The sequence below is a fragment of the Bos mutus genome, chromosome 3, assembly GCF_027580195.1.
Source record: "Bos mutus isolate GX-2022 chromosome 3, NWIPB_WYAK_1.1, whole genome shotgun sequence".
Lineage (NCBI taxonomy): Eukaryota > Metazoa > Chordata > Mammalia > Artiodactyla > Bovidae > Bos > Bos mutus.
The window spans coordinates 87,402,284-87,429,663 of record NC_091619.1 but is presented as its reverse complement, the minus strand read 5'-3'; the positions used below and the strand labels follow the sequence as shown (position 1 = coordinate 87,429,663).

The 27,380-nt window shown below is 36.6% G+C and overlaps 1 protein-coding gene across 1 annotated transcript in view; it reads left to right on the top strand.

Moving 5' to 3' along the window:
• Positions 1–25,134, top strand: part of PRKAA2 (protein kinase AMP-activated catalytic subunit alpha 2) — a 76,590-nt gene extending 51,456 nt beyond the window's left edge. Inside the window, exons 3-9 of the mRNA XM_070367965.1 lie at positions 5,141–5,234; positions 5,812–5,956; positions 7,986–8,073; positions 9,468–9,692; positions 18,236–18,740; positions 20,632–20,758; positions 22,013–25,134. Of these exons, the coding sequence (XP_070224066.1) occupies positions 5,141–5,234; positions 5,812–5,956; positions 7,986–8,073; positions 9,468–9,692; positions 18,236–18,740; positions 20,632–20,758; positions 22,013–22,251 (1,423 nt within the window). The 3' untranslated portion in view covers positions 22,252–25,134. The remainder of the gene's footprint in view (positions 1–5,140; positions 5,235–5,811; positions 5,957–7,985; positions 8,074–9,467; positions 9,693–18,235; positions 18,741–20,631; positions 20,759–22,012) is intronic.
• Positions 25,135–27,380: the final 2,246 nt, after the last annotated feature.

Sequence of the window (27,380 nt, the reverse complement as noted above, 5' to 3'; positions counted from 1 at the left end):
GGAAGTTGCTGGTGTCTTTGAAATTTGTTGGAATAGTGAAGACAAAAACCTGTAGGAAAGAATCTGAGATATAGAAGGGGAGATAGTAACAACAGCATTCAGGGATTTTAGAGAAGAGAGACATAGGAGTGGTAACTAGAAGGAAGTGTGAGATCTAAACAGTATTTGTTTTTTAAGATGGAAGATATTATAGAATGCTTGTGTGTCAAAGAGGACAATACAGTCAAGAGGGAGAGATTGATAGAGGAGAAAGAATAGCCAGTTGTAGAAACCAAGTTCTTCAGTATGTGGGACAAAGGAATCCAGTGCATAATCGGAGGAATTAGTCTTAGTATGTGACCCTGGAGTAAGTGGCTATGTGTAGAAGAGGAAAAGAGAATGAGAAAAAGGAGTCAAAGAAATTAGAGGGCATGTATTGGACAGATCATCTACATGCATATCTTGTTCACCCAGAATGATGACAACATTCAGTTCAATCCAGTCACTCAGTAGTGTCGGATTCTTTGTGACCCCATGGACTGCAGTATACCAGGCCTCCCTGTCCACCAGCAACTCCCAGAGTTTACTCAAATGCATGTCCATTGAGTCAGTGATGCCATCCAACCATCTCAACCTCTGTCATCCCCTTCTCCTCCCACCTTCAATCTTTCCCAGCATCAAGGTCTTCTCAAATGAGTCAACTCTTCGCATCAAGGATGTGAGTATGGAGTGTGAATTCCATAATCCACTTCTTCCTCCATAAGATTTCAAGGAATTGACCTCTAGGGCACCATGATGTTAAGATGTCTGGGAGAAGGGGAGGAATCAGCAAAAGAAAATGAAAATGAGCAATTGCTCAGGTGGCCAAAGTATTGGAGTTTCAGCTTCAGCATCAGTCCTTCCAATGAATATTCAAGACTGATTTCCTTTAGGATGAACTGGTTGGATCTCCTTGCAGTCCAAGGGACTCTCGAGTCTTCTGCAACACCATAGTTCAAAAGTATCCATTCTTCAGCGCTCAGCTTTCTTTATAGTCCAACTCTCACAACCATACATGACTATGAGAAAAACCATAGCCTTGACAAGACGGACCTTTGTTGGCAAAGTAACATCTCTGCTTTTTAATATGCTATCTAGGCTGGTCGTAACTTTCCTGCCAAGGAGTGTCTTTTAATTTCATGGCTGCAATCACCATCTTCAGTGATTTTGGAGCCCCCAAAAAGAAAATCTGCCACTGTTTCCACTGTTTATCCATCTATTTGCCATGAAGCAGTGGGACCGGATGCCATGATCTTAGTTTTCTGAATGTTGAGCTTAAAGCCAACTTTTTCACTGTCCTCTTTCACTTTCATCAAGAGGCTCTTTAGTTCTTCTTCACTTTCTGCCATAAGGGTGGTGTCATCTGCATATCTGAGGTTATTGATATTTCTCCCAGCAATCTTGATTCCAGCTTGTGCTTCATAAAGCCCAACGTTTCTCATGATGTACTCAGCATGTAAGTTAAATTTAAGCACAGTGACAATATACAGCCTTAACGTACTCCTTTTCCTATTTGGAACCAGTCTGTTGTTCCATGTCCAGTTCTAACTGTTGCTTCCTGACCTGCATACAGATTTCTCAAGAGGCAGGTCAGGTGGTCTGGTATTCCCTCTCTTGAAGAATTTCCCAGTTTGTGGTGATCCACACAGTCAAAGGCTTTGGCATAGTCAATAAAGCAGAAATAGATGTTTCTCTGGGACTCTCTTGCTTTTTCCATGATCCAGCGGATGTTGGCAGTTTGATCTCTTGTTTCTCTGCCTTTTCTAAAGTTTGATCTCTTGTTTCTCTGCTTGAACATCTGGAAGTTCACAGTTCACTATTGCTGAAGCCTGGCTTGGAGAATCTTGAGCATTACTCTACTAGCGTGTGAGATGAGTGCAATTGTGTGGTAGTTTGAGCATTCTTTGGCATTGCCTGTCTTAGGGATTGGAATGAAAACTGACCTTTTCCAGTCCTGTGGCCACTGCTGGGTTTTCCAGATTTGCTGGCATATTGACAACCTTAGTAGTGGGAAAAAAGACATTAAGTCAGAATGACAGGAAGATGATAAGGAGACTGGTTAATGAATATAACAAGAAAAAGAACCAGGCAGTTACCTGATGGCCTGCACTTCAGAGACAATGGAGGTTTTGAGGGAGTATTTCCTATAGACTATAGTTCATTAATAGACTATGGAAATTGGCCAGCATTTAAAATTTCATTGTGACTTAATAAGATCTATGCTGTGATCAGTAATGGCTCCTAATATCTCAGAAAAGAGACAGACATCATACACCTTTGGCTGGAAGCACGCACAACCATCTAGTCTTTAGAAAGAAAATAAAAATCAAATGGTATCTGATCAAGTCTCTGGGTCCAACAATATTTATTGAAGACTGATGATATACTCAGAGGAATCAGCAGCTAAATTTATTGGAATCACTGCTTTTTCTTATACCCAAAGATGCACAAAGCATGAAAGTGGCTGAGACTTCTGTTGATAAATCAGATCAGCCTGCAGTGAGGTGACAGCGTGGGTGCTCTTGCTGTTCACTGTTCATTTTATTCCATTAGAGTTTGGTGCCTGTTAGGATTGCTTCTTTAGAACCTTTTTTTGCCCCTAGAGTTCTCAGGGTAAGTTCCCTGTTCACAGTTCATTTGAGAAGACTCAACCTTATCTGCCAGTTACATTAATCTATAGAAAATAGGGTACCTTTTTCATCCCAAAGACTAGCGACTGCTATTATAAATATTTCTTCTGAAAATCTGTAATCATTTTCAGATGTGGAAGCTATAAAAGGATAGCTTTTATATTTTACTTTTTTTCCTATTTCTTTTTAAATTGAAGTATAGTTGGTTCACAATGTTGTTAACTATTTTACTTTTTGCAGGTATTAATTTATATATGATGTGTCCTCTCTTACAATATATACTATGTAGTTATGTCACCAATTTCATGGCCATTTTTTTCCTTCCTCTTTAAAGAAGAATAGTAACCAGGACCACCATTTAGAACTTTCTTTTTTGAACATTAATAATAAACAGTGCCCCATCTGGAGGACTAATTACCAGAAGCCTGCCCTGCTCCTGACACATGTTGTGTCAGGGTGTGCTGCCTGCGGGGTGGCATCTGGGCCACTTCTTAGCCCCTGCTTGTGCCTTACACTGGGTGCCTGCAAGCCATGCACAACCACACAGCTATACATAGCAGCTCTCAATAGAAACTCAGTGTCATTTAGATATTTCTAATAATCAACTAGATGTAACTAATCCTTTATAAACAAAGCAGAGTAGAACAATTGTTCATTTATATGTGTTAGATGTGACCATCATTTAAAACATTAATACTATAGTTAACATGTTTTTAAAGTTTTCAAACTCTAGTATAATTGTGTGTGGATGTGGAAGTAATAGTTTTTTAGGAAAAATTTTGACAAATAGAGCTAAGATTCTTTATTGTTTTATGTGCTCAGTTTTGAGTGCCTAGAACATATATATTTTCACACGTATAAACACACCATATGTACATATATACATCTGTTTAATTTTGTATTATGGAAGTTTCATAATGCATACAAAAAAAAAGTAAAGTGATGAAGCCTTATATGTCTATCATTCAACTTCAGCAGTTATCAGTGTATTATTTTATCTGCTTCCTCCTCCTTCTCCCACCACAAATTATTTTGAAGCAAATCCCAAATAGTATGTTTTTAATCTGTAAAGTGAAAGTGTGAAAGTGTTAGTCACTCAGTCGTATGCAACTCTTTTTGACCCCATGAACTATGGACTGTAGCCTGCCAGGCTCCTCTGTCCATGGACTTTTTCAGACAAGAATACTGGAGTGGGTAGCCATTCCCTTCACCAGGCAATCTTCCTGACCCAGGGATCGAACCCAAGTCTCTTGTATTGCAGGCAGATACTTTACCCTCTGAGTCACCTTTTAATCTGTAATCTCTTCAATATCTACTTTGGAAGGTAAAGACTGTATTTTAATAAAATAAGCACAGTTTAGTATCATCTAATATTTTAAACAGTTAAATATTATCAACCAGTCATTCAGACTTTCTTTTCTTGTTTTACAAATAGTTTTTAAAGTTGGTCTGTTTGAACTAGAATCAAAACTAATCTATACAACATGTCTCTTAATTTACTTTTAATCTATACCTTCCTTCCCTTTTTTTGCATTTTATATCTTGAAGACAGGATCATTTGTCAACTTTAAGATTTTTCTGATTGTATCCACATTGATAACATTTTCCTTTCCAAGAATATTTTCCACTGTTATTTAAATATAACACACCTCAACTCCATAGTTCAGTTCAGTTCACTCAGTCGTGTCTGACTCTCTGTGACCCCATGGACTGCAGCATGCCAGGCTTCCCTGTCTATCACCAACTCCCAGAGCTTTCTCAAAGTCATGTCCATTGAGTCAGTGATCCCATCCAACCATTTCATCCTCTGTTGTCCCCTTTTCCTCCTGCCTTCAATCTTTTCCAGCATCAGGGTCTTTTCTAATGAGTCAGTTCTTTGCATCAGGTGGCCAAAGTATTGGAGCTTCAGCATCAATCCTTCCAATGAATATTCGGGACTGATTTCCTTTAGGATTGACTGGTTTGATCTCCTTACTGACCAGGAGACTCTCAAGAGTCTTCTCCAACACCACAGTTCAAAAGCATCAATTCTTTGGCACTCAGCTTTCCTTATAATCAAATTCTCACAGCCATACATGACTACTGGAAAAACCATAGCTTTCACTAGATGAACCTTTGTCTGCAAAGTAATATCTCTGCTTTTTAATATGCTATCTAGGTTGGTCATAGTCCATCTCCATAGACTACAAACACATTTTTGCTTAAATGGAAAAATTAATTCTTAATTTAGTTGTCAAGGAATGGATGATTTCCTAGATTTTGTAAACATGAAAAGTGGGATCTGGAGGGAAGTCTGTAAGCTCCAGGACCTAACTGAGTTTTATGAACCTCCATGTTTATAACTCTGTGATTATTTTGCTAACACTATATAATTTGTTGACATCTTAAAGTATTATAAAACACTAGAATATCAATTTATAGTAGGAATGAACATGCTAGGCTGATTTTGGTTAAAGTAATATTTTTATTATATTTTTCATTGACAAAAAAAGATACCAGGTGATCAGCACTCCAACAGATTTTTTTATGGTAATGGAATATGTGTCTGGTGGTGAATTGTTTGACTACATCTGTAAACATGGACGGGTGAGTAACATTCTATCTAGTACAATAAACCCTTAAGCAAAAAAAAGAGGAAAGTAGTAAGAAATAGCAAACCACAAAGATATCTTCAAAGTGAGATTGTTTCTGTAATAATGTCTAACTAAACATACAGAGTGTTAGATGTATTTTCTTTCTTAAAACATGCAATTTATGACATAGTGATTTTAGGAAATATATTCCACTTAATTGCCAACATGAAAAGCCTATGCTTTTCAAAGTGCAAAATCAGTTCCATAACACCATGCTGAAGCTTCAGATATTTCCTTTTCTTAGCAGTTTCACTTAAATTCTATTTTAGATTGTTTTACTTGTGAAACATTGTGCACATTTAGTAATATTATTTGAAAATGACCTGTGACATCTAGCAACAAAGAAAAGCTTGTCAATTGATATGTTGAGCTTGAATGCAAGTTTTTGGCTTGTTTGTCTGATTTGTTGAGAATTTTAACACAATTCTAATTGCTTTATTACTCAGTTATATTTAGGTTGATTGTGAAACTAAAACTTGCTATGTAGATGTCCCAAATATTCTTGGTATACTTTCTTTTGTACCTGATAGGTTGAAGAGATGGAAGCTCGGCGGCTCTTTCAGCAGATTCTGTCTGCCGTGGATTACTGTCACAGGCACATGGTTGTTCATCGAGACCTGAAACCAGAGAATGTGCTATTGGACGCACAGATGAATGCCAAGATAGCTGATTTTGGTATGTAACTCCAGAGTTGTTCAGAAGTGTACTAGCTGCCTTTGCAAGTGTGACAGTACCAACTCTTAATGAGCTAAAACTTTCACTTTCAAGGATGTAAATCCTATTTTGTGAAAAGGGATTAGTCGCACAGTCTGCACACTAGCTTGTTCTGTTCATTTAAACCACTTTCTAAAAATGCAAGTACATCTCGAGAAGTTAGAGAACTGGTATCAAGGTAAACCTACTCAACCTGCATTCCCTCCTGAGGAAATGAGACTTGACTGTTTTTTGTGAGGGTTACAAACCCCCTTTGAAAATCTAATGAAAGTACGGGCTTTTTCCCTGATAAATGCATTTAAATGGAGGTTCATGAAAATTTCCATGCAGTTGTGGAGCATTGTAATCCTTCTGAACTGGTGGAGGAGGAATGTCAGTAGACTGAGTAGTAACATCTAACAGCTCTTGATAAAAGAATAGGAGTTTTTGTTGGGGGGTAAAATAAAGGATAAAATGTAATTTTTATGACCAGACATTTTCTGGGATTAACATACCTGGACAGGGTGCCATAGTAGGGGAAAGGGTTTAGGAAGTGAGAGATTATAGAAAGAGATGAAAAGGTGCCAGAGTTCAGCATTATTTAGTTAACATTTTTGTCTGTACCTTGTCTTTCATCTAAAAGTCAGGAAATTCCTTTTTCTATTTCTCTTCTCTAATCATAAACCTCATTTAGTGCTGTAGTTCAACTAGATTTTGGTTCAATAGAATATTTTTTTATGTTGAATTAAAGCTTTCCAAATTAAAAACTTTTGGAACATAATCTTTATAAAATGGAGCCTATCTGATTTCTACCTAGAGATTTTTTTTAAAAGGCCCATGAAAACAGAGTATAAAAAAGTGATAGTACTCTCTGTTTTCTTTCACTTGGAGAAATGGGTAAGTAATATTTTGATGCTTTTATGTTTGAAAAATTATGCATAATTTAGAATAACCTCATATTTGTGAAATGAATCAACATTCTTATTTAGGAAAGGAATCTCAGTCTTACGTGTGATGTGCTTTACCTTTTTTTGTCAGGTATAAGCACTCTGAAATGGTCTCTTTCGAGTCTAACAAATACTTTCTACTGCTTTTTAACATAAGTAAACATTATGATATTTGAGGCACTACAGACTTGATGTTATTCCTTTTGCATTAATCCATATTTACTTTAAACATATCTGAAAGTGAAAGAAAGAAAGTGAAGTCACTCAGTCGTGTCCGACTCTTTGCGACCCGTGGACTGTAGCCCACCAAGCTCCTCCGTCCATGGGATTCTCCAGGCAAGAATACTGGAGTGGGTTGCCATTTCCTTCTCCAGGGGATCTTCCTGACCCAGGGATCAAACCCAGGTCTCCCACATTTCAGGCAGACGCTTTAACCTCTGCACAACCAGGGAAGCCCTTAAATACAAGAATACAGTCTCTCAGAAAACCTCCTATAGAGACACAGAACTTCAGATCCAAGTACTAACATCAAAGATTTCGAGGGAGGAAAGGAAGCCAAGTTGAAAGAAGAAGGGGGAGGAGGCGGGAGAGGTGGGGCAAAAGGGGTGGCCTTACAGACCTGCCACCTACAGATACCCAGGCGTTATGGGACTTTTCCCTGGGCCTCCAGAGAAGGGTGGACTGGAACTCGGCCCTACCAGAAATCAGACCAGACCAGAACCAGAATTCGAGTTCTCTGCCAGGAGGAGGTGATCAGTCTCTAATCCTCAGCTCAGGCTGATGGCCCTTCGACCAGATTCCTGCGTCCAGGACTGGGGGACTAGAAAAACAGGGAAGGATAGAAAGGGTTAAGGAGAGGAAAGAGAGGGCAGGGGAGAGAGGTCAATAAAGTCTCTTGTTCCTTACCCAGTCGGGGCACTCTGGACAGTTGTCCATGTCAGGAGGAGACCAGGGACAAAAGGGTCCCAGTTGCAGCTGCTGGGTCTGGTCCATTGGCAGGCAAGCTGGCCCCTGAGTACCCCGGGATACCTAGCACCAGCTAAACATACTACTCTTATTTTTAGGATTATCTAACATGATGTCAGATGGTGAATTTCTGCGAACTAGCTGCGGATCCCCAAATTATGCAGCACCTGAAGTCATCTCAGGCAGGTAATATAGTATATCAGTGAAGAGTAAGCTTTTCGTAATGTTTTGTTCATTCTGATTACATTTAACTTTCTCTTTGGAAGATAAGGTTTTTAATAGAAGCACATTGTCCCTTTAATTTTTCTGTCATTGAAGACAGAAGAGTTACATTAAACAATTTTTAAAACATTTAATTTTAATTTTGTTATGAAGTATTTAAGGAGTTTTTCCATTAAAATTGCAAAAAAAAAAATCTTGATTTTTTTTTTTTTCATTTTAGGCAGTTGCAGCTAGGAAAGCAAGCATTTGCCAGGCTCATTATTTACTTATCAGACACAGTCTTTTAATCATACTTTATATACTCTTATAAAGCATGCAGAGTATATTTATGTTGTCTTTGGAAGAATGAGGTTTTGAGGGGAGACGTTATTGTCATTTCATGAAAACAAACTGCACAAGAGAAGACTGTAATTATTCATGTAACTTACTCATTGATACATTTTTTAAATGTTTATACAGATTGCAGTGATAAACTTAAGTATTCTTTGGTGACCAGTGTCTGATCTTAAGTTAACAGAATTCTGTGAGAGAAAATATAAAACAGTTATCATTGCATATATAGGAGCTTGGGCTACATAGCAAATGCTGTAAACATTGGATAGTGATTTTTATTGAAATGGATTATACTGTTTTAATTGGAATTGTAGAGATATACTGTATTACCTGAGGCTTAGGTTTGAGTTTGGTAATGTGCCATCAGGGCAATTTTAACACTGTAGAAAGGTGAGAGACAAAAGGGACAGCATTCTAGGCATAGGTTTTCTGGATAAAGGTCGTCTCAGCCCCATGAGCCACCAGGTTATTTGAATGAAAGTAGTAGTTATGCAGGATAATGTGATATAGCATGAATACCATGAAAGAGATTGCTATAGAACTAGTTAGGTACTTTACTATTTCAAATATTCTTTAAAATAGGTCTGTTGGGCATAAACATTCTATTTTTTATGCATTGTCTTGTCTTTTAATTGCTTTATGTAAGAAGATTTAGCCTATACACTAATACACTATATAGTATTGCTTTTCTTAAAGTTTATGGTCATCTACTTTGATGTTTCTATCAAAAATCAACCACAGAAAGTTTTATACTTTTTAATTAGTAAGTTCAGTTTAGTTTGTGTCAAATACACGTAAGTACTGTTTTCTCTTGGGAAATTTGAATCGCAATGGGTTAGACCAATTGTTCTCTCTGGAGACCAACCATTGAGTGTTGGGGAGTGGCCATGGATTTCATTAAAGAGCTTGGAAAGCAATACATTTGGAGTCTGCACTGTGTCTACAGGCGCACAGAGAAGAAGTAGGGTGCGTGCAATTGAGAAGTGACACTTGCGCTTCAGTTTTGTGCTGTCATCTTCCCCTAGGCTGTATGCAGGTCCTGAAGTGGATATCTGGAGCTGCGGTGTTATTTTGTATGCTCTTCTTTGTGGCACCCTCCCATTTGATGATGAGCATGTGCCTACGCTGTTTAAGAAGATCCGAGGGGGTGTTTTTTACATCCCAGAATATCTCAATCGTTCTGTTGCTACTCTCCTGATGCATATGCTGCAGGTTGATCCCCTGAAACGAGCAACTATCAAAGACATAAGGTGAATATTCTTTTTGTGACTATTAAGTACATATTCTAGTATTAATATTAGTACCACTAACTGAATGCTTGCTTTATGTTAGGCACTGTAACACTTTATATGGATTTTACTTTCCTTATTATGTAAACCTGGCCCTATGATTCAACTTTTAATTATTTCAGATTGTGTCCCAAACTTTTCAGTTAAAGTAGCAAAGCATACAAGGCCTGTCATAGTAACGCTCTGCTTACTTCTTCCTGCTCTTACCCCTTGTACCAGAGCTCCAGCCACAGTGAACTTTTCCTTGTTCCTCAAATATAATGATGCATATTTTATGCCTTCATGTCTTTGTTTGTATTATTCCTTTGCCTCTAATACCTTTTCTGCCCTTTCGGACCTAAAAGTTTCCATTCATCCTTTAAAATTCTGCTCACTTATCACCTGCCTTGTGCAATCACTCCTGATTCTCCAGGGCATGGTCAGTTGCTTGCACTTCTGTGATTTCCACACTTTGTTCATGCTCTCATTCTCATTTTGTATCTGGCTGCTTTCAGTGTAACTTTCTCCTCTCTTGTAATTATAAAAGGGTAGAGAGAGTGTCTTAGCACCTTTGTATATACAGTGCTGGAAGGCCTAGAAATACAGTAAACATTCAGAAAGTATTTGAATACGTTTCAAATGGAAAAAAACAGGGTGAGAGTTATATATTTTACATAGAGTTGATGAAATAAACCATAAAGAGTTTTGCTAAGATTTTGAATCCAAAAATAGCCTCTAGTGGGTTTGCTGTGAAGGATTTCTTGTTATGTGAGAAACTTTGGAAAGTGCAGTTGCTGGTGTTACTGTGAATATGACCTTTATATAGCACACACAAGTCAGGATGATTCATTGCCCTCTGTGTTTTATTTATCAGTCATATTTCTTAGAGGGTTTTTTGTTCTTACCTGACATTTCATCAGGTATTTATTTGCAAACACATTCTTTTAACATCTTTCCTGAATACTCTGCCTTGTCTTGACTCTTGAAATATTTAAATGATGGCTGGGGTAGTTGTTTGTGTGACTGCTGCTGATCTCTTTTGCATTCCTGCTGCATTTGTGTCTTCTTCCCTTAGCCTCTGTTAGTGTTCCAGGCCTCATACATAAAAATATAAAATTGTAAATTAGTACCATATTTAGTTTTGGAATGGAAATGAACAACTTAGCAGGGGAAAATTCTTTTGTGTTCATAGTTCTTTAGAGTAAATAGGTCACTTAGTTGGCTTTTCCTTAGAGCATTAAATATGCTAATATGTATATATATTTGCACCTGTTCACATCAGCACATGTACTTAGAATAATAAAAGTACCAATTCTGTTATATTAAACAGGTACCTGTATATTCACAAGCTTTAGAAGAATAATGTAAATAAAAACCTACTAGGAGAGGTTAATTTGCACATAATGTGGGTGGTATAAAAGAGTGGCAACCATCTCAGGACTTAAAATTGTTGTTGTTGTTCAGTAGCTCAGTCATGTCTGACTCTGTGACCCCATGGACTGCAGCACGCCAGGCGCCCCTGTCCTTCACCATCTCCTGGAGCTTGTACAAACTCATGTCCATTGAGTCAGTGATGCCATCCAACCATTTTGTCCTCTGTCATTCCCTTCTCCTTCTGCCTTCAATCTTTCCTAGCATCAGGGTCTTTTCTAATGAGTCAGCTCTTTGCATCAGGTGGTCAAAATATTGGAGCTTCAGCTTCAGCATCAGTCCTTCCAATGAATATTCAGGACTTATTTCCTTTAGGAATGACTGGTTTGATCTTGCAATCTAAGGAACTCTCAGGAGTCTTCTCCAACACCACAGTTCAAAAGCATCAGTTCTTTGGTTCTCAGCCTTCTTTATGGTCCAACTCTCGCATCCATACATGACTACTGGAAAACCATAGCTTTAACTAGACAGGCCATTGTTGGTGAAGTAATGCCTCTGCTTTTTAATATGCTGTCCAGGTTTGTCATAGCTTTTCTTCCAAGGAGCAAGTGTATTTTAATTTGAGTAGTAACTTGAATTTATAGTTTTCATCATTTTAAGATTTCTTCATATTCTGTATTTAGTGTTTGGAAATTCTTCATTTGACAAAATACAATTCAACAGAAAGAGTTACTAATTTATTGAATGATTTTATATAACAGGCATTTTGCTAGATACTTGACGTATTTTCTTGCATTGATTCCTAATAGGTAGCTCTTATTTTTTTTAAATGCTTATAGTATTTCCTTTTTTAAAACAATATATATTCATTTTCTTTTTGGCTGCTTCGTATCTTAGTTGTGGCACATGGGCTCTTCGTCATGGCGTGCAGGATTCTTGCTAGTTGTAGCACAAGGGCTCAGTAGTTGCGGTGCTCGGGTTTTCTAGTTGTGTGTGGACTCAGTTGCTCTGTGGCGTGTGGGACCTTAGTTCCCGGACCAAGGATTGAACCCATGTCCCCTGCATTGGAAGGCAGATTCTTAACCACTGGACCACTAGGGAAGTTCCAAGTTTTAATAGGTAGCTATTGTTATTCTCATTTTACAAAAGTAGGGCTGAGAAATTGCCTGATTTCAGAACCTGTACTACTTCAACTAATCCGTATTGCTACACCAGTCCTATGACATCCATCCTTTCTCCAGCATACCTAGTTTTATTGTGCTTCACTTTTTTGCACTGTGTAGATACTGTGGTGTGTTTTTTTTTGTTTGTTTGTTTTGCAAATTAAAGGTTTGTGGAATCCTCATCTCATTTGATGATGGCTAGCATTTTTTAGCAATAAAGTGTTTTTTAATCAAGACATACATTGTTTTGGGGGCGTAATGTTTTTGCAAATTTAATAGTCTACAGATACTCTAAGCATAATTTTTTATGACATTCATTTATTTCAGTAGAATAAAACTATAAGCAACATGAAAATGTAAAGTGCTACATAAAAGCCCCATAGTAATAAAATTTGAAAGGTTTCATTGGCTTAAACAGTTACAGGTAAAAGAGACTTTATATATATTTTCAAGCATGCTATTTTAACTATCTTGATATGTGCTATGTTGGTCAAAGAAAAGGCCAATGAGTTACCTAAATCTGAGGACCGAGGGAAGGAATCCTAAGCCTTTACCTACTAGATCACACATCAATTTTGGCCTTATCCTATAAATAAGCCCCACTGTAAACATAATTTTTATATGCAGTGGGAAACCAAAATATTGGTGGCTTGCTTTATTGCAATATTCACTTTATTGCAATGTTCTAAAACCAAGCCCGCAATATCTTTAAGGTATGCTTTTATTTTTGTATATATCTTTTCTTTTTCTCTTAAGATGGTAGGCTATTGGAGGTTAGAAAATATATCTGTATTTATTTGTTCATTTAATCATTTTTATTTACTTAACAGTTATTTAACATCTGCTTTGTTCAAGGTCTTATGCTAATTGCTGGGAATATTGGTAGGCAAGACAGACATTGTCTTCAGGAAACTCATATCTTTAAGTGCTTTAAGCTTAGTATTGCTCAGTAGTGCTTAGTATGTTGTTATGGTTAAAATGAAAGATCTGAAGTTCAACTGTCTAATCACAAATTCTGATTCTTTGTTAGCTATTGGCATATTTCCTACCTCATTGTGCTTTAGTTACATCGTTTATAGTGGATTTGTTTGAAGGATAGTCTTAGGTTAAAACATAAGAATTTACTATTTCTATAGGTCTAGACACAGTTGAATGTTAGAAACTACAAGTATTCATTCTAATATAATTCCCATTTTTAGAATAATGCCCAGCATATAATATTAGCCATTAATACTATCCTAAAGTGAATATATAAGGACCTTTTAGCTGCACTTAAAGAAGTTTGCACACATTGTGAAATTTATACAATTTGATTGGAGTCATTATAGCTCATTTAGTCTTAAGTCTTATATGAAAATCAGATATTAGGCAGCAGTGACAGAAAGACGGTTTCTGGAGGCTGTGTAGTAACCCATCTGAAATGAATTGATTTTGTTTCAGATGAACCTTCATAAACATCCTGGTTACTACTTACCTTGTTTAGAAATTGACTCCTTAAAATTAAAAGCTGGGTGTATGACTTTTTTTTTTTAACATGTTCAGGGTTGCTTTATTATCATTAAAATATTTTTTTAAATTTTAATTGAAATATAGTTGGTTTACAGTGTTGTGATACTTTCAAGTATATAGCACAGTGACTCAGTTACACACATACACACACACACAGAGACATATACATACACACATGTATATATCTTCCTTTTCAGATTCTTTTTCCTTATAGCTTACTTCAAAATATTGAGTATAGATCCCTGTGCTGTACAGTAGGTTCTTATTGGTTATCTATTTTATGTATAGTACTGTGTATATGTTAATCCCAATCACCTGATTTGTCCTCCCCCTATCCCAAAGTATGGCTTTTTAATTGGCACTGTTATTATTATGAAGAACTGTGGTTCTTTTTCTGAATTAATTAGAAATGAAAATTTAGATTATTTCTGTTTTTTTAAACATTTATTTTATTGATATAATTCACATACCATAAATTTGTTCTTTAAATTGTATGATTCAGTGGTTTTTAGTATGTTCACAAAGTTGTATAGTCATCGCCACTCTTTGATCCCAGAACAGTTTTCTCATCCCCAAAGACGCTCTGTACTCACTTTCTCCTCCTTGCAGCCCCTGACAACCACTCATCTACTTTCTGTCTTTATGGATTTGCCTCTTCTGGACATTTCATATAAATAGAATCACAGCATGTGGCCTTTTGAGTCTGGCTTCTTTCACTTAGCATGTTTTCAAGGTTCTTTCATGGCGTAGAATATCAGTACTTAATGTTTTGCTTGAAAAATATTCTGTTGTTTAGATAAACTACATTTTGTTTATCCATTTATTAATGGATATTTGAGTTGTTTCTAATTTTGGTTCATATAATGTTGCCATGAACATTTATGTACACACTTTTAAATGGTCATATGTTTTTATTTCTCTTGCATAGATGCCTGGAATTTATAATTGTTGTACACTGTTGTTGCTTTAATTTACTTAGTGATTTTACTTAACTAATTCTGTTAAGTCTGTATTCTTTGTCAAGGGTGGCCACTGAAGTCTCTGCTTCATTAGCTTAATGGTCAGCTAATTGCTAGAGAAAGATTTCCTTAAAGGCCTTGATCTAATCAGTCTCCCAGCCTTTGCTGAGGGATTCTGTGTCCATGTTGGGGTGTGTCTTCAGCATTTTAATGAGAAGTTCATAATTCTGCATTAGTCTTGATTCTTTCTAGCTTAGAGCCTCAGAGTCAATCAGTGATGAGAAATCAGGGGCTTTCTTGGTCATGAACAACAGTCCTGCATTTGTGAATTCTAGGATTTTAAGAGTATTTTAAGGACTCCTATGGAACTTAGTCCCTAACGTTTCCTTTCAAGGTTTTTGATCAGCTACTTGTTTGCTCCAATTCTTTTTTTGCTGTTTGGCAGCTGGGATGTTAGACAGTTGCCACTGATTGTTTCTGACAAGTGTGCTGGACAAAAGGCTGTTTGCAGATGGAACGCTAAGTCAGGTCAGATGAAGACAGGGCTTGACAGAAGAGGTTTCCAGAGATCTGCCAGCCCTGTCTAATAATGACAGTTCTCTGGGGATAGGACTTTTGGAGAACTCTAAGCCTGTTCTCCCCAGTTGCCTCCCAGTGGTTCTAGGTGCTAGTTTTGGGGGTTAAAATGATTGTGAGGCTGTTGGTTTTCAAGGCCACCATAGAAATGGAGAAGAGGAAGTGGATATTGGGTAACTGAAAGTGTCACAAATCTCACTGTTCTTATTGAGACACAACCATTTTTTAAAAAACAAAAAACACTCCTCAGATTATTACAAGCCTTTGGTTAATTTCCAGAGTTCTGAAAAAAGTTAATATTGACAGTTTCTGCTAGTAATCTCATTGCTTTAATAGAAGAATGAATTTTTGGAGTTTATTCAAAAGTGTTTACCCTATTTTAAAGTTTGATGTTTTAAAAATGCTAGATATGTAGCAATTTATTTTTTATATCAATTCTTTTCAAAAAATTAGTACTTACTGGTCATTTGATTACTAAGTGTTTATTTGTGCTAGTAGTGCTCAGTCACCTCAGTCATGTCTGACTCTGTGTGAACCAATGGACTGTAGTCTGCCAGGCTTCTCTGTCCATGGGATTCTCCAAGCAAGAATACTGGAGTAGGTTGCCATATCCTTCTCCAGGGGATCTTCCCAACCCGGGATTGAAATTGCATCCCATATCTCCTGCATTGGCAGGCGGGTTCTTTACCGCTGGCACCACCTGGGAAGCCCAGATGTTTATTGAGGTGCTTATTATTATCATTATACAGCAATTAAATACTTTAATAATTCAGTTTTTACTTCTTTGTCTATTCATCATTCCACATTTATTGAGCATTTGCTCTGTCCTGGCTACTGAAACGCAGGTGAATAAAGCATGGTCCCTGTTTCAAGGAGCTCTCAGTTTAGTATAAAAATCTGTAACAACTGTGAGAAAGTATGAGTGTTATAATAGTATCATTTAGTAGCAGCTGTAGAAGTTTCACCTCTGTATATATCCACAAGACATGGCACACCATCATTTCTCACTTGGACTATTGCACTAGCGTCTTCCTCCTCCTCATCATTACTAGTTTTATCTTTTCAATTCAGTTACTTTATCACAAGCCGAATGATCTTCACAGAATGCAAATTAGATCATGTCACCCCTGCCTCTTTAACACCTTTGTTATTATCATCAACCATAGGTTCAGCCCCAAAACCATTTTTATAGCCTACAGCTGTCAGAAAAACCTGATATCTTTTGCCACTCCAACCAGTAACTTATTATGATTTCATGATTCTGGCCTCAGTTCAGTTCCTTGAACACAGGAAAACATTTTTAACCTCAGAATCTTTGCATATATTGTTTGTTTTGCTGGGAATATCTGTTCCCCAGCTCTGCTTAGCTGACTTCTAATCATTCTGATTTCTGCTTAAATATTATTGAGAGTGGCTTCCTTAAGCACTCACCTCCCATTCTGAGTTAAACACTCTTATTTTACCTTGTGCTTTTCACTCATAATTTTTATCACAGGGTTTTTGTATTTGTGTATTTGTAATTCTGTGTTTATTTTTGAGAGTATTTGTTTAGTCTGTTTTCAGCTAGAATGTAATCTCTGTGTGAATGAGTGTGCATTTTTACCACAGTATGTCCTTTACCACAATAAATATTCATAAATGAATTAATCACTCAGTAGAAGGCATTCAGGTAAAATATATACTGATCTGAATTTAGCTTAGGGAGTGCCCAGTTTACCCTGTAGCAATGGTTACACAGTCTTGAAGAAATAGTATATGTTAATTAAATGAAAAGGGATGGGATATTCTAGGGTGTCAGTAGTAAACATCATGTGTAAAGGCCTGGAATAGTGTGAAAATAAGATCTAGGAGACTAGGTTCTCAAATGTTTTGGTTTGAATACCTCCCCCCTGCCACGTCTTAAAATTGAGGACTCCAGAGGGTCTTTTTTTTTAATGCAGGTTATTTTTACCAATTTCAGATTAGAAATCAAAAGTGAAAAATTTTTTAAATAGTTAATTCACTTAAAAATAATAGTAAACATGTTATTCTGAATAATATGTCTCCTATGAAAAATAACCTTATTTTCCAAAACAAAATATGATGACAAGAGTACCATTATTTTACATTTTTCAAATCCTCTTAATCAGAGACAGCAGCTAGGTTTTCATGCCTACTTCTTGATTCATCTGTTGCAATATGTTGTATTAGTTGAAGTCTAGGAAACATATCTGATCTCAGATATTGCCGGAAAAGGGAGGAACATTCTCATAACCTTTCATATAGTTAGATCTTTTTCTTTGATATTAAATCAAAGCTTAATATGTTAATTGCAATATCAAATCACCAGTGAACTTTTGTACTTTACTACATTGAAATCCACAGGGTCTGTTTTGCCTTTTGAGTGGAGCTTCTGCCCATGTGTGACTATGTAACATCTTGCATTGGTCATATGGAAAATATTGGGTTAGTGAGATAGCCTGGTGTTCAGGATGGTAACACATTTCATTATATACTATCAAATTATAGGCATTATCCTCTTCATTCTAAAAGTAGAAAAGTCTCTTAAATATTGAGAATCTGTCAAACTTATGGAAACATATATAAATTATTCTGTTATATACAATTCTATATATATATATATAGAACTCCGTTATAAGCCAAATTCTAACATTTTACTTGAAAGCTTGAATTTCATCACTGGCACCAAATACTGCCAGTTGTTTCCTTTGAAGTGACAGACTTATTTTCTTTCTTTTTGTGAAAATGTCAGCAAAATACCCAAGTCTGAATAATCATAGTTACTCTAGAGCAAGGGTTAATGAACTTACCCAAGGGTCCCATAGTTAGTAAGTGACTAGAGACCCAGGTCTTTCTGATTCTGATATATTGTATTGCCCCATGTCTAAATTATTTGGGACTTGCCAAAGCATGTTCTTACAATAGTGTATTGTGGTATCTTTCCTAGAGAGCATGAATGGTTTAAACAAGATTTGCCCAGTTACTTATTTCCTGAAGACCCCTCCTATGATGCTAACGTCATTGATGATGAGGCTGTGAAAGAAGTGTGTGAAAAATTTGAGTGTACAGAATCAGAAGTAATGAACAGTTTATATAGTGGTGACCCTCAAGACCAGCTTGCAGTGGCTTATCATCTTATCATTGACAATCGGAGAATAATGAACCAAGCCAGTGAGTTCTACCTCGCCTCTAGTCCCCCAACTGGTTCTTTTATGGATGATAGTACCATGCATATTCCCCCAGGCCTGAAACCTCATCCGGAAAGGATGCCACCTCTTATAGCAGACAGCCCTAAAGCACGATGTCCACTGGATGCACTGAATACAACGAAGCCCAAATCTTTAGCTGTGAAAAAAGCCAAGTGGCATCTTGGAATCCGAAGTCAAAGCAAACCATATGACATTATGGCTGAAGTTTACCGAGCTATGAAGCAGCTGGATTTTGAATGGAAGGTAGGGAATTGTAGTATATGAAGATCATTTGTAGAAGCCATTTTCTGTATAGTAAGCCTGTCTGAGCTGCTGAATTGAATACTAAGATCAATAAAAAGTTGGTTTTGATGTGAATTTAGTGGTCTCAATAAATATATGGGCTGATAAATCCTATTCTTTCCAATAATGTACCATGTGCATTCCAAACAAAACAAATCTTCGTAAGGATGAAGAACTGTTGATGTTGGGGACCTATATATTTTTGAATTAGAGAATAGCATTCTTGGCTGAGAAATATGGTTTTAATCAACTTGAAATTCCTTGAGAAAATAGTCCACCTGTTTTAGCATGTATCATAACAGTAACAGTCATGTGTCTTCAAAGATAGTATATTTTTACCTTTCTCTGTCTCTTTAAGGGCAGGTTTTTGGGGGGTTTTTTGCCAGTAGCTGTAGTGCAAGTAGTTGATACACATTATACTGTCAGGGCATGTTTATTTAGTAAACAAATACTTTTCTGTAAATTGAGAAAATTTCTTATCTGGCTAGTATTTTTAGTCCTTAGTTATGATGTATTTTTGTTACTCTCATCCCACATTTTGCTTTATTAGTATTTTTTTGTTTTTTATTAGTATTCAAATTCATTTCAGTTCTATTTGACTATATGTGGGGGGATCTGTTTTTCATTTTCAAGTATCTTTTACCCTTGTTCTTTCTTGAGGACTGTGAATGTACTTTTAAGGGAAGAAAAACATATTCAAACATACCATGTAAATATTCATTTGACATGTTTTTATTTCATTATTTGTATATGGAATGAATAAACAATAGTGAAGGTGAAAATTGCTCAGTCATGTCTCTCTTTGTGACCCCATGGACTATACAGTCCATGGAATTCTCCAGGCCAGAATACTGGAGGGGGTGGCCTTTCCCTTCTCCAGGGGATCTTCCCAATCCAGGGATCAAACCCAGGTCTCCCACATTGCAGGTGGATTCTTTACCAGCTGAGACACAAGGAAAGTCCAGGAAGACTGGAGTGGGTAGCGTATTCCTTCTCCAGCGATCTTCCTGACCCAGGAATCAAACCGGGGTCTCCTGCATCGCAGGCAGATGCTTTACCAACTGAGCAATGAGGGAATAAACAATAATATTTCCTTAATACCATTTAAGGAATATCTCCATTTTCTGAACAGTTTTATTGAGTTAGTTAAAAAAGACATGTTAGTGTCTTTAAAAGTCCTTATTGAGAAATTTTTGGAACTAATTTGATAAGGTATTTTGAAAACTAGAATTTTCTTTATCTGAGTTGCAGTTTTATTATCCTCAAAAGGCAAATAATATCTTCCTCACAAGATTACTATGATACTTAAACTTTGTGACAGTACCTATTAACAGAGCCTGATTCAAACCATTAACATGTTATATCTCCTTTTTCTGTCTGTTCTATATTCACAGTTAAAGGTATTCAAATTGAGACAGGGAAACCAAAATATTTTGGCAGCCAAAATATGGTTTAGAGTGGAGGCGTGTCTGGAAAGAAGGCTAGACTCTTAGAGTCTCTGAGTTCCCTTTCAATTTTAATTGCTGTACATAGTACTGTTGAAAGCGAAAGTCAGTCAGTCATGTCCAACCCTTTGCGACCCCGCGAACTGTAGCCTGCCAGGCTCCTCTGTCCATGGAATTCTCCAGGCAAGAATACTGCGGTGGGTAGCAGTTTCCCACACAGTACTGTTAGTGGGGATTAAATAAATACTAAACTACTATGTAATGTAAACAATGATTCAGAAATTTGTTCTCTACCCCACTCCTTCCAATTATTTGTTTAGATATTATTCTTTGCAATAAAAATAATGGAAATATTTTATAGTTTTTTATTTGGAATGTTTTTCCATAAAGAAGATTTTTCATTTTAGGTAGTGAATGCATACCATCTACGTGTAAGAAGAAGAAATCCAGTGACTGGCAATTATGTGAAAATGAGCTTACAGCTGTACCTGGTTGACAACAGAAGCTATCTTTTGGACTTTAAAAGCATTGATGGTAAGGAAGCCATGCAAGCATGAGCTCTGAGAAGATAAAACTTGGCACTAGTTGACAAGATGTTAAATCATCTCAAAGACATGGTGGGTAGTCTTCTATACTGGTTTTTAGTAACCTAGATTTAACTAAGAATGTGAGTGAAACAAAAAGGATTGAAGATGAGGAAAATCTCTAATCTAGCACTTCTTCTGGAGAAGTGCTTCCTCATTTAAAAAGTCATTTAAAGTGTTGACTGTGGAGGAAAATAAGGAATAATAGGGAAATAATTTTTACCTACAATTAGCTGAATTAGGCTCTTTGTCACACTTCTCCTTTCATATTTTATCAGTAAGCATTATAATATCTAAAATTCCCTGTTGATTAGCTTCTTTTATCTTGGGTGGCCATGGTGTCCAGATAGGCCTCTCCTGGGATTTGGGTTGGATTTTATGCCCATGGCCATCCAAGAGGCAAAGGAGTCAGGGGAGGTGGTCACGTCCAAGGATCTAGTATGAGTCGAGAGTCATACTTGGCTGAGCAAATGTGCTTATTCTGCTCAGAGGCCCAAGTGGGATGTGAGCAGAATAAACCAAGGGTCCACTGCTGGATGGAATCAGAGGAAAACTGAGTTCAGAGTTAAAGAAGCTATTTTCAACAGTTTATTCTTAAACTGCCATAAACTATAGCTGTGTCTATATGGTCCCTAGAACACCTTTATCAAAATTACCCAGAGTTCTTATTAAAATGCAGATTCTTGGGAACTCTCCCAAACCTAGCAAATCTGAATCTCTGGAGATGGGTCCTTGGGAAACTGGGAATCAGCATTTTTAACAAGATTTCCTTTGCCCCTTCCGCCAGGCAATTGCAGTGTGCTCTGAAGAATCAGTGCAATTGTAATTTCTGTTTTTATCTTAATTATTTTTTGTTGTTGTTTATACACTGCAAGAAAATAATCCTCCAAAGGTGTGCTTTCTTCAGATAAAAGGGTGTCAGGAAACTTTGACTTCAAGGTTACTGTCAAACAGTATGTTGAGAAGGATTCAGGCATCACATTTTGACTGTGTGGCAGTGTTACAGTTGGACAGTGATGTCCTTCACAGTCAGGAGGGAAAAGGTTTTGCCACCCCTACTCCTAAAACCCTGCAACATGACATTGGCTCCCAGGATGCCCTAGCTCAGATGTGTTCACTTAATATTCTGAATAAGATACCTTCATAGGAAGGGCTGGGGCGAATACACTGTTCATGTAAATTGCTTTTCTTTGGTCCATTTCAGATGAGGTGGTGGAGCAGAGGTCTGGTTCCTCAACACCTCAGCGGTCCTGTTCTGCTGCTGGCTTACACAGACCACGGTCCAGTTTGGATTCTGTAACTGCGGAGGGCCATTCACTCTCTGGCTCTCTCACGGGCTCTTTGACCGGAAGCATGTCGTCCTCTGTCTCACCTCGCCTGGGCAGTCACACCATGGATTTTTTTGAAATGTGTGCCAGTCTGATCACTACTTTAGCACGCTGATGATCTTTCCCTAGTTTTTTTTCTTTCTGTTATTGCACTGTGAAAATCAGATATATTCTTTAAATTATTATTTTACTTATGGATATCACATATTCTGAAGTACTGGTTGAGAGCCGTGACTGTCTTCAGGGGACACAGTACCATTGAAATTTACTGAAAAGAAAAAGTCTGACATCTTATTTACTGTAGACATCTGTAATTCTGTTTTGCCTATTATAAATTCACATAGGCAGTATCTTTAATATGTGAACACTCATGATTATTGTTAACCTGAAATTGTGGACTCACTACAGATGATTAATATACCTTTACTGGTGAACCATCTCAGTCAACAGGTGGTTTGGCAACATCTTGCTTTACTGTTTAGTGTAGGTAAATCCAGTTTGCTTCCTAAATTTCAGCAGGTTTTAAGCTGTGTTTATGCACAAGATTTAAAAATAACATATATATTAGTAAGATAGTATTTAAATGTTGAAATCTTAAGAGCCAGATCCCCCTCCCCCAAATTTTAGAACCAAATTCTAGCAGTTTCTGCAGATATTGCCCAGTGTTCAACAGAAGGACTGTGGTCCTGAGACAGGTAATGGTCATTTCCAAGTTCCTTCAAAACAGCTATAACCAACCAGAGGCTTTATCTTGAGATTTTCCTGAATAACATATATAAGAGCCTTCAAGGTTCTACTCAGTACTGGAACATCTGGAGTTACAACTTTTGTCTTTTTCATAAACTTGTATCATTTTACAACATGCCTTCAAAATCTACCTTTCTCAAGTTCTTTTTCACTGTATTTATTTTTGTACTCCACCAAGCATGATAAAATAGTTAAATGAAACAAAGCAAAATGTCAACAGTCCCTTAGAGAGAACTCTTATCTCTGGTCTCTTCCTGTGTGTAGTGGTAAGGAGTGTGTGTGTGCCTGTCCTTTTGCATCCTGTAATGCCAGTTACTCATCAGAAGTTTGCTATTGTAGTCACCCCGCTCCCTCACCTCCCCTGATCACCTTTGTCTTTGTTTATTGTTTGATCCTTAGTGGCTGATGGGCTTAGTTTTGAAATCTTCTCTGGTTCTCTTTCTTTGTTCTACATCTTGGTTGCTAGCCATCCAATTTGAAACACTGTTCTGGCCCTAAGGGCTTTTCTGTACTTCCAAAGCTTGGTAGGCTTGTGACCTTCACTGTTGAACCTGTTAGGGCAGGGAAGCCTTAAACATTCAAAAAAATTCTCTCTTGAATAAATATGTATGTTGTTTACATATATACATATATGTATTTGTATACCAGTGCTTTTAAAGGAAAACCAAACTTTTATTTTTGGCTTTGTGCAAGTTTTTTTCAGGCTTTAAAAAAAAAAAAACCCTATATAAAAAGCAGGGTAGATAATAGCCCATTGATTATATTGTTTTAGTAAAAAATATTTAATTTTTAAATTATGTGTAATTTATCTAATTTGTATTTATTCATCTTATTCAATATGTTGTAATTAACAGTCTCATTCACCTGACTTACCCTAGAAATGATTAAGTGATTAAGCTCTTGAAAACAAAAAGTGAACACTTCCTTGACAGGTTTCTGTCTCTTTGCCAAAAAAAAATGTGTTTTCTACCAAGAAGCAAATGAGAATGTTAAACCAAATTTCTCTTGGGTTTGGGAAAGACAAGTATGTCTGTCTTTAAAGAGTTTTGAGTCAGGAGTTTGCAGTGTGTCACATAATATTGTTTAGCAGAACTTTAAAAAATGGTATTACATAACTTTTAAGTATGACTTAATATCAAAATACAAGGAATCCTTGTTTGGCAATTTGAGAAAGAGAGTGGGGTTGCAGTTAAGGTGTTTTTTTTAACCTTTGAAATATTGCCATCTAGTGGCATCAAAATAAACTTTTTTGTGTATATTTTTATAGGGATAAGCAGTCCTGCTGCATTAATCTTGATGTATATATACATCTGGCAAAATTTTGGCCCCAACAAATGTGTAAATACCTCTTTTGGAAAACACAGGGCCACCTCATAATATTTACCTGTTAATGGGATGACCTTCAAAATAATCTGACTCCTTACTCCCAATGACAAAATCCCTAATAATTTTGAAGGCAGAGAAACAGTAGGAAGGAATCCAGTGGCATTTTAACTTCCTTAGTTTAATAAATCAGATGTTAGAAACATATTAAAATTGATTTATATAGTTATCATGTTTTTTAAAGTTAAAAAAGTATTTACTATTTTTTCATTCTTGCCAGTATTTATGAATATCTACATTTCGATAGCTATGTGTTTTCAGAGAACCAAGGGTCACAGTTTGGGTTCTTGTGTGCTGAAGTTTTGAGAGACAGCTCTTCTGTGAATGTAGATGGTGTGATACATTGGTCTGCAGAGAGAAGATTACAGGAGGCTCAGTCCAGCGTAATAGGTCTAGAACATTTTCATAGGAGTCTCTTTGCTGCTCATGCAGGGCGAGGGAAAGAATCAGTTGCTAAATTCCCATATTTCAGTCTTGTAACCTGGATGAGTGTGGATGTGGTATGTGGTAGACAGACCGGGGGTAGGAACACTTTCTTCATGCTATGATTTTGAAGGAGAACTCTATTATTAGGCTACAGATAAAGTCTTAGCTATATCATGGAAATGGAGCCCATAGTGGTTCTAGAACGGCATTTCTGAAACTGCATTCTGTGAGATGCTCTGCAGAAAGGGGGTTTCATTGAGCAAGTCTGATAAATGAAACATGTTGCTCTCCTGCTTGAAGATGACAAAGGATGTGATCATTAAAGACTTTGACCAGTTCTTCTGTGGAAAAAGAAAATCATTTAAATTTGTTTAATCTTGCTTTGTCCAAATTAATTTAAACATTGTTTTAAACTTACTATCCCCTGGGAGGAAAAGCATATTCAGAAAATATGATTTTAAGAAAATTATTTACCAGGTTGCCATAATTAGGTAGATAAAAATAAAACTAAGATTTCATTTGCTCTTATCAGTTGTTGGAGAGACTCTCATTCAAAATCAGAATTATTTTAACCAGTATACATATTCATCTTGAGCGAACAATGGGTTAATGGAATTTTGCATGCCTACAACTTATTTCATAGCACTTTGATTGTCTAAATCAGGTTTGGTATTTTGTGGAAAGCAAAATTTATTCTTTTTTGTGTTGAATGGATAACTGAAAAACCTTAAATAAGATTACTTCTAAAAATGGTGTAAGAGACTCGTGACTAATGCTTTGGCTCAATGGGTAATGAGTCAATAGCTTTGATTCCTTCTTTCAGAAAGTGTAATCAGTGAACATTTCTGAACACTTTTATATAAGAAGACACCAAATTTAGACCTAATTCTGGTTATTCTTCAATGAAGGAACAAACAACATCCCAAATTACATATGTAGGGTGGGAGGCAAGACTATTACAAGTTGGGCTTTTGTTTTGATCAACAGACTTTTGAAACACTTTTGTAACCTCTGGTGTTTGCATTCCTTGATACTTGCTAGCCCTAAAGAGAATCCAGGAGCCTAAATTATTCGGAAGTAACAGTATTCCATGTCAGGCAATTGGCTATATGTAGTGCAGACAGGTCTCTCCTTTCCTTTCTGCAAATAGGTTTCCTATGACAGTTACATAATCCTGGGCTTGCTTTCTCTTATTCCCTAGCCAGTTTGTACTCAGGGAATACAAATTGATTTTTATATTAGATAAGACATAATTGAGAAAATAATCATAGACAACTGTTACAGATTCTTTGACTATTTGGATTTATCTGAAAATGTACATTTTATTGAATTAATCTAAGCAATGTACCTTCGATTTTATAAACTAAATGATCTTGGAATCTGCCTGCCAGAGGCATTGCATCTTTGTCTCTTCACTGATTAATAATTTAAAATCTTGTTAATGACTGTGAAATCTAGGTATCTAAATGCTAGACATATTCACAGTTTTGTCTGTTTTTATTTCTTTTTAAAAGACCTCCACATTTTCAGTTTGGCATTTCTTTACCTGATACTTTTGTCACTCTGTGACTTTTTAAATAGAGAATGTACTTTTTTAAAATAATAGATCTCAGAGACTCTAAAATTCTGGATGAGGGATCTGTGCAATTTGTTTGTAAGTCACATCCTGTGTTGGGCCTCATTTTTATAACCTCTGAAGTGGAAGGGATAGCTTAAAAGACCTCTGGATTACCTTTGAGCTTTAAAATTGTCTCTTCTCTGCCTTTTCATATGATTTGTATTAGCGTTCACTTTTTACATGCTGAGAGATTGTATACTGATGTGAATGATCTACATTTGCTTGGCTTGGTGTTTTGAAGACACATACTTAAATGTTTTTCTAAACACAGCTGCCCCCCTGGAATACAAATGAGAAAATCATCCAGAAAACCAAATATGTTAAAATATTAATATCATGTATGTATACTTTCCATAAAGCAAAAGATGACAAATTTGGAGTGATGGAAGTGTTCCATACATTTTAATGGTGATTGTGGCTCAGCTGATAAAGAATCCGCCTGCAATGCAGGAGACCTGGGTTCGATCCCTGGATTGGGAAGATCCCCTGGAGAAGGAAAAGGCTACCCACTCCAGTATTCTGGCCTGGAGAATTTCATGGACAGTATAGTCCATGGGGTCGCAAAGAGTTGGACACAACTGAGCAACTTTCATGTCACTTTAGATCCAGAGACCCTCCATATCTATTAACTTATTTAATACATTATAATCACCTTGTGTGTTAATGATTTTCCAAATGAGAAAGCAGGACCAGAAAGCTTTTCACAAGCTTTAATGCCATATAATGTTCAATGATGATCACTTTATGTGCCCCCTTCCCTTGGGGGAAACAGTCTGAATCACTGAAACATCTTAGTAGTTAAATAATAAACACAGAAGCATTGCTTTCAAGTCTTAGAGTGACATGAAGTAGTCTTAATATTTTTTAGTTTATTTGAATGAGTTGATTGTACTAACTAGATGTGTTTATGATTATATTCACTTTTGTTAAGTACTTCTAAGTTATTGAGGGTGCTTAAAACTACTGAAGAAACTTTTTAGGCCATGCTTCTCCCTTTATTTATGTGATTCTTGTAGCACAGTGCTTTTTAAAAAAGTAAAACCAGCCCCAACTCCTATCTTAAATTATCA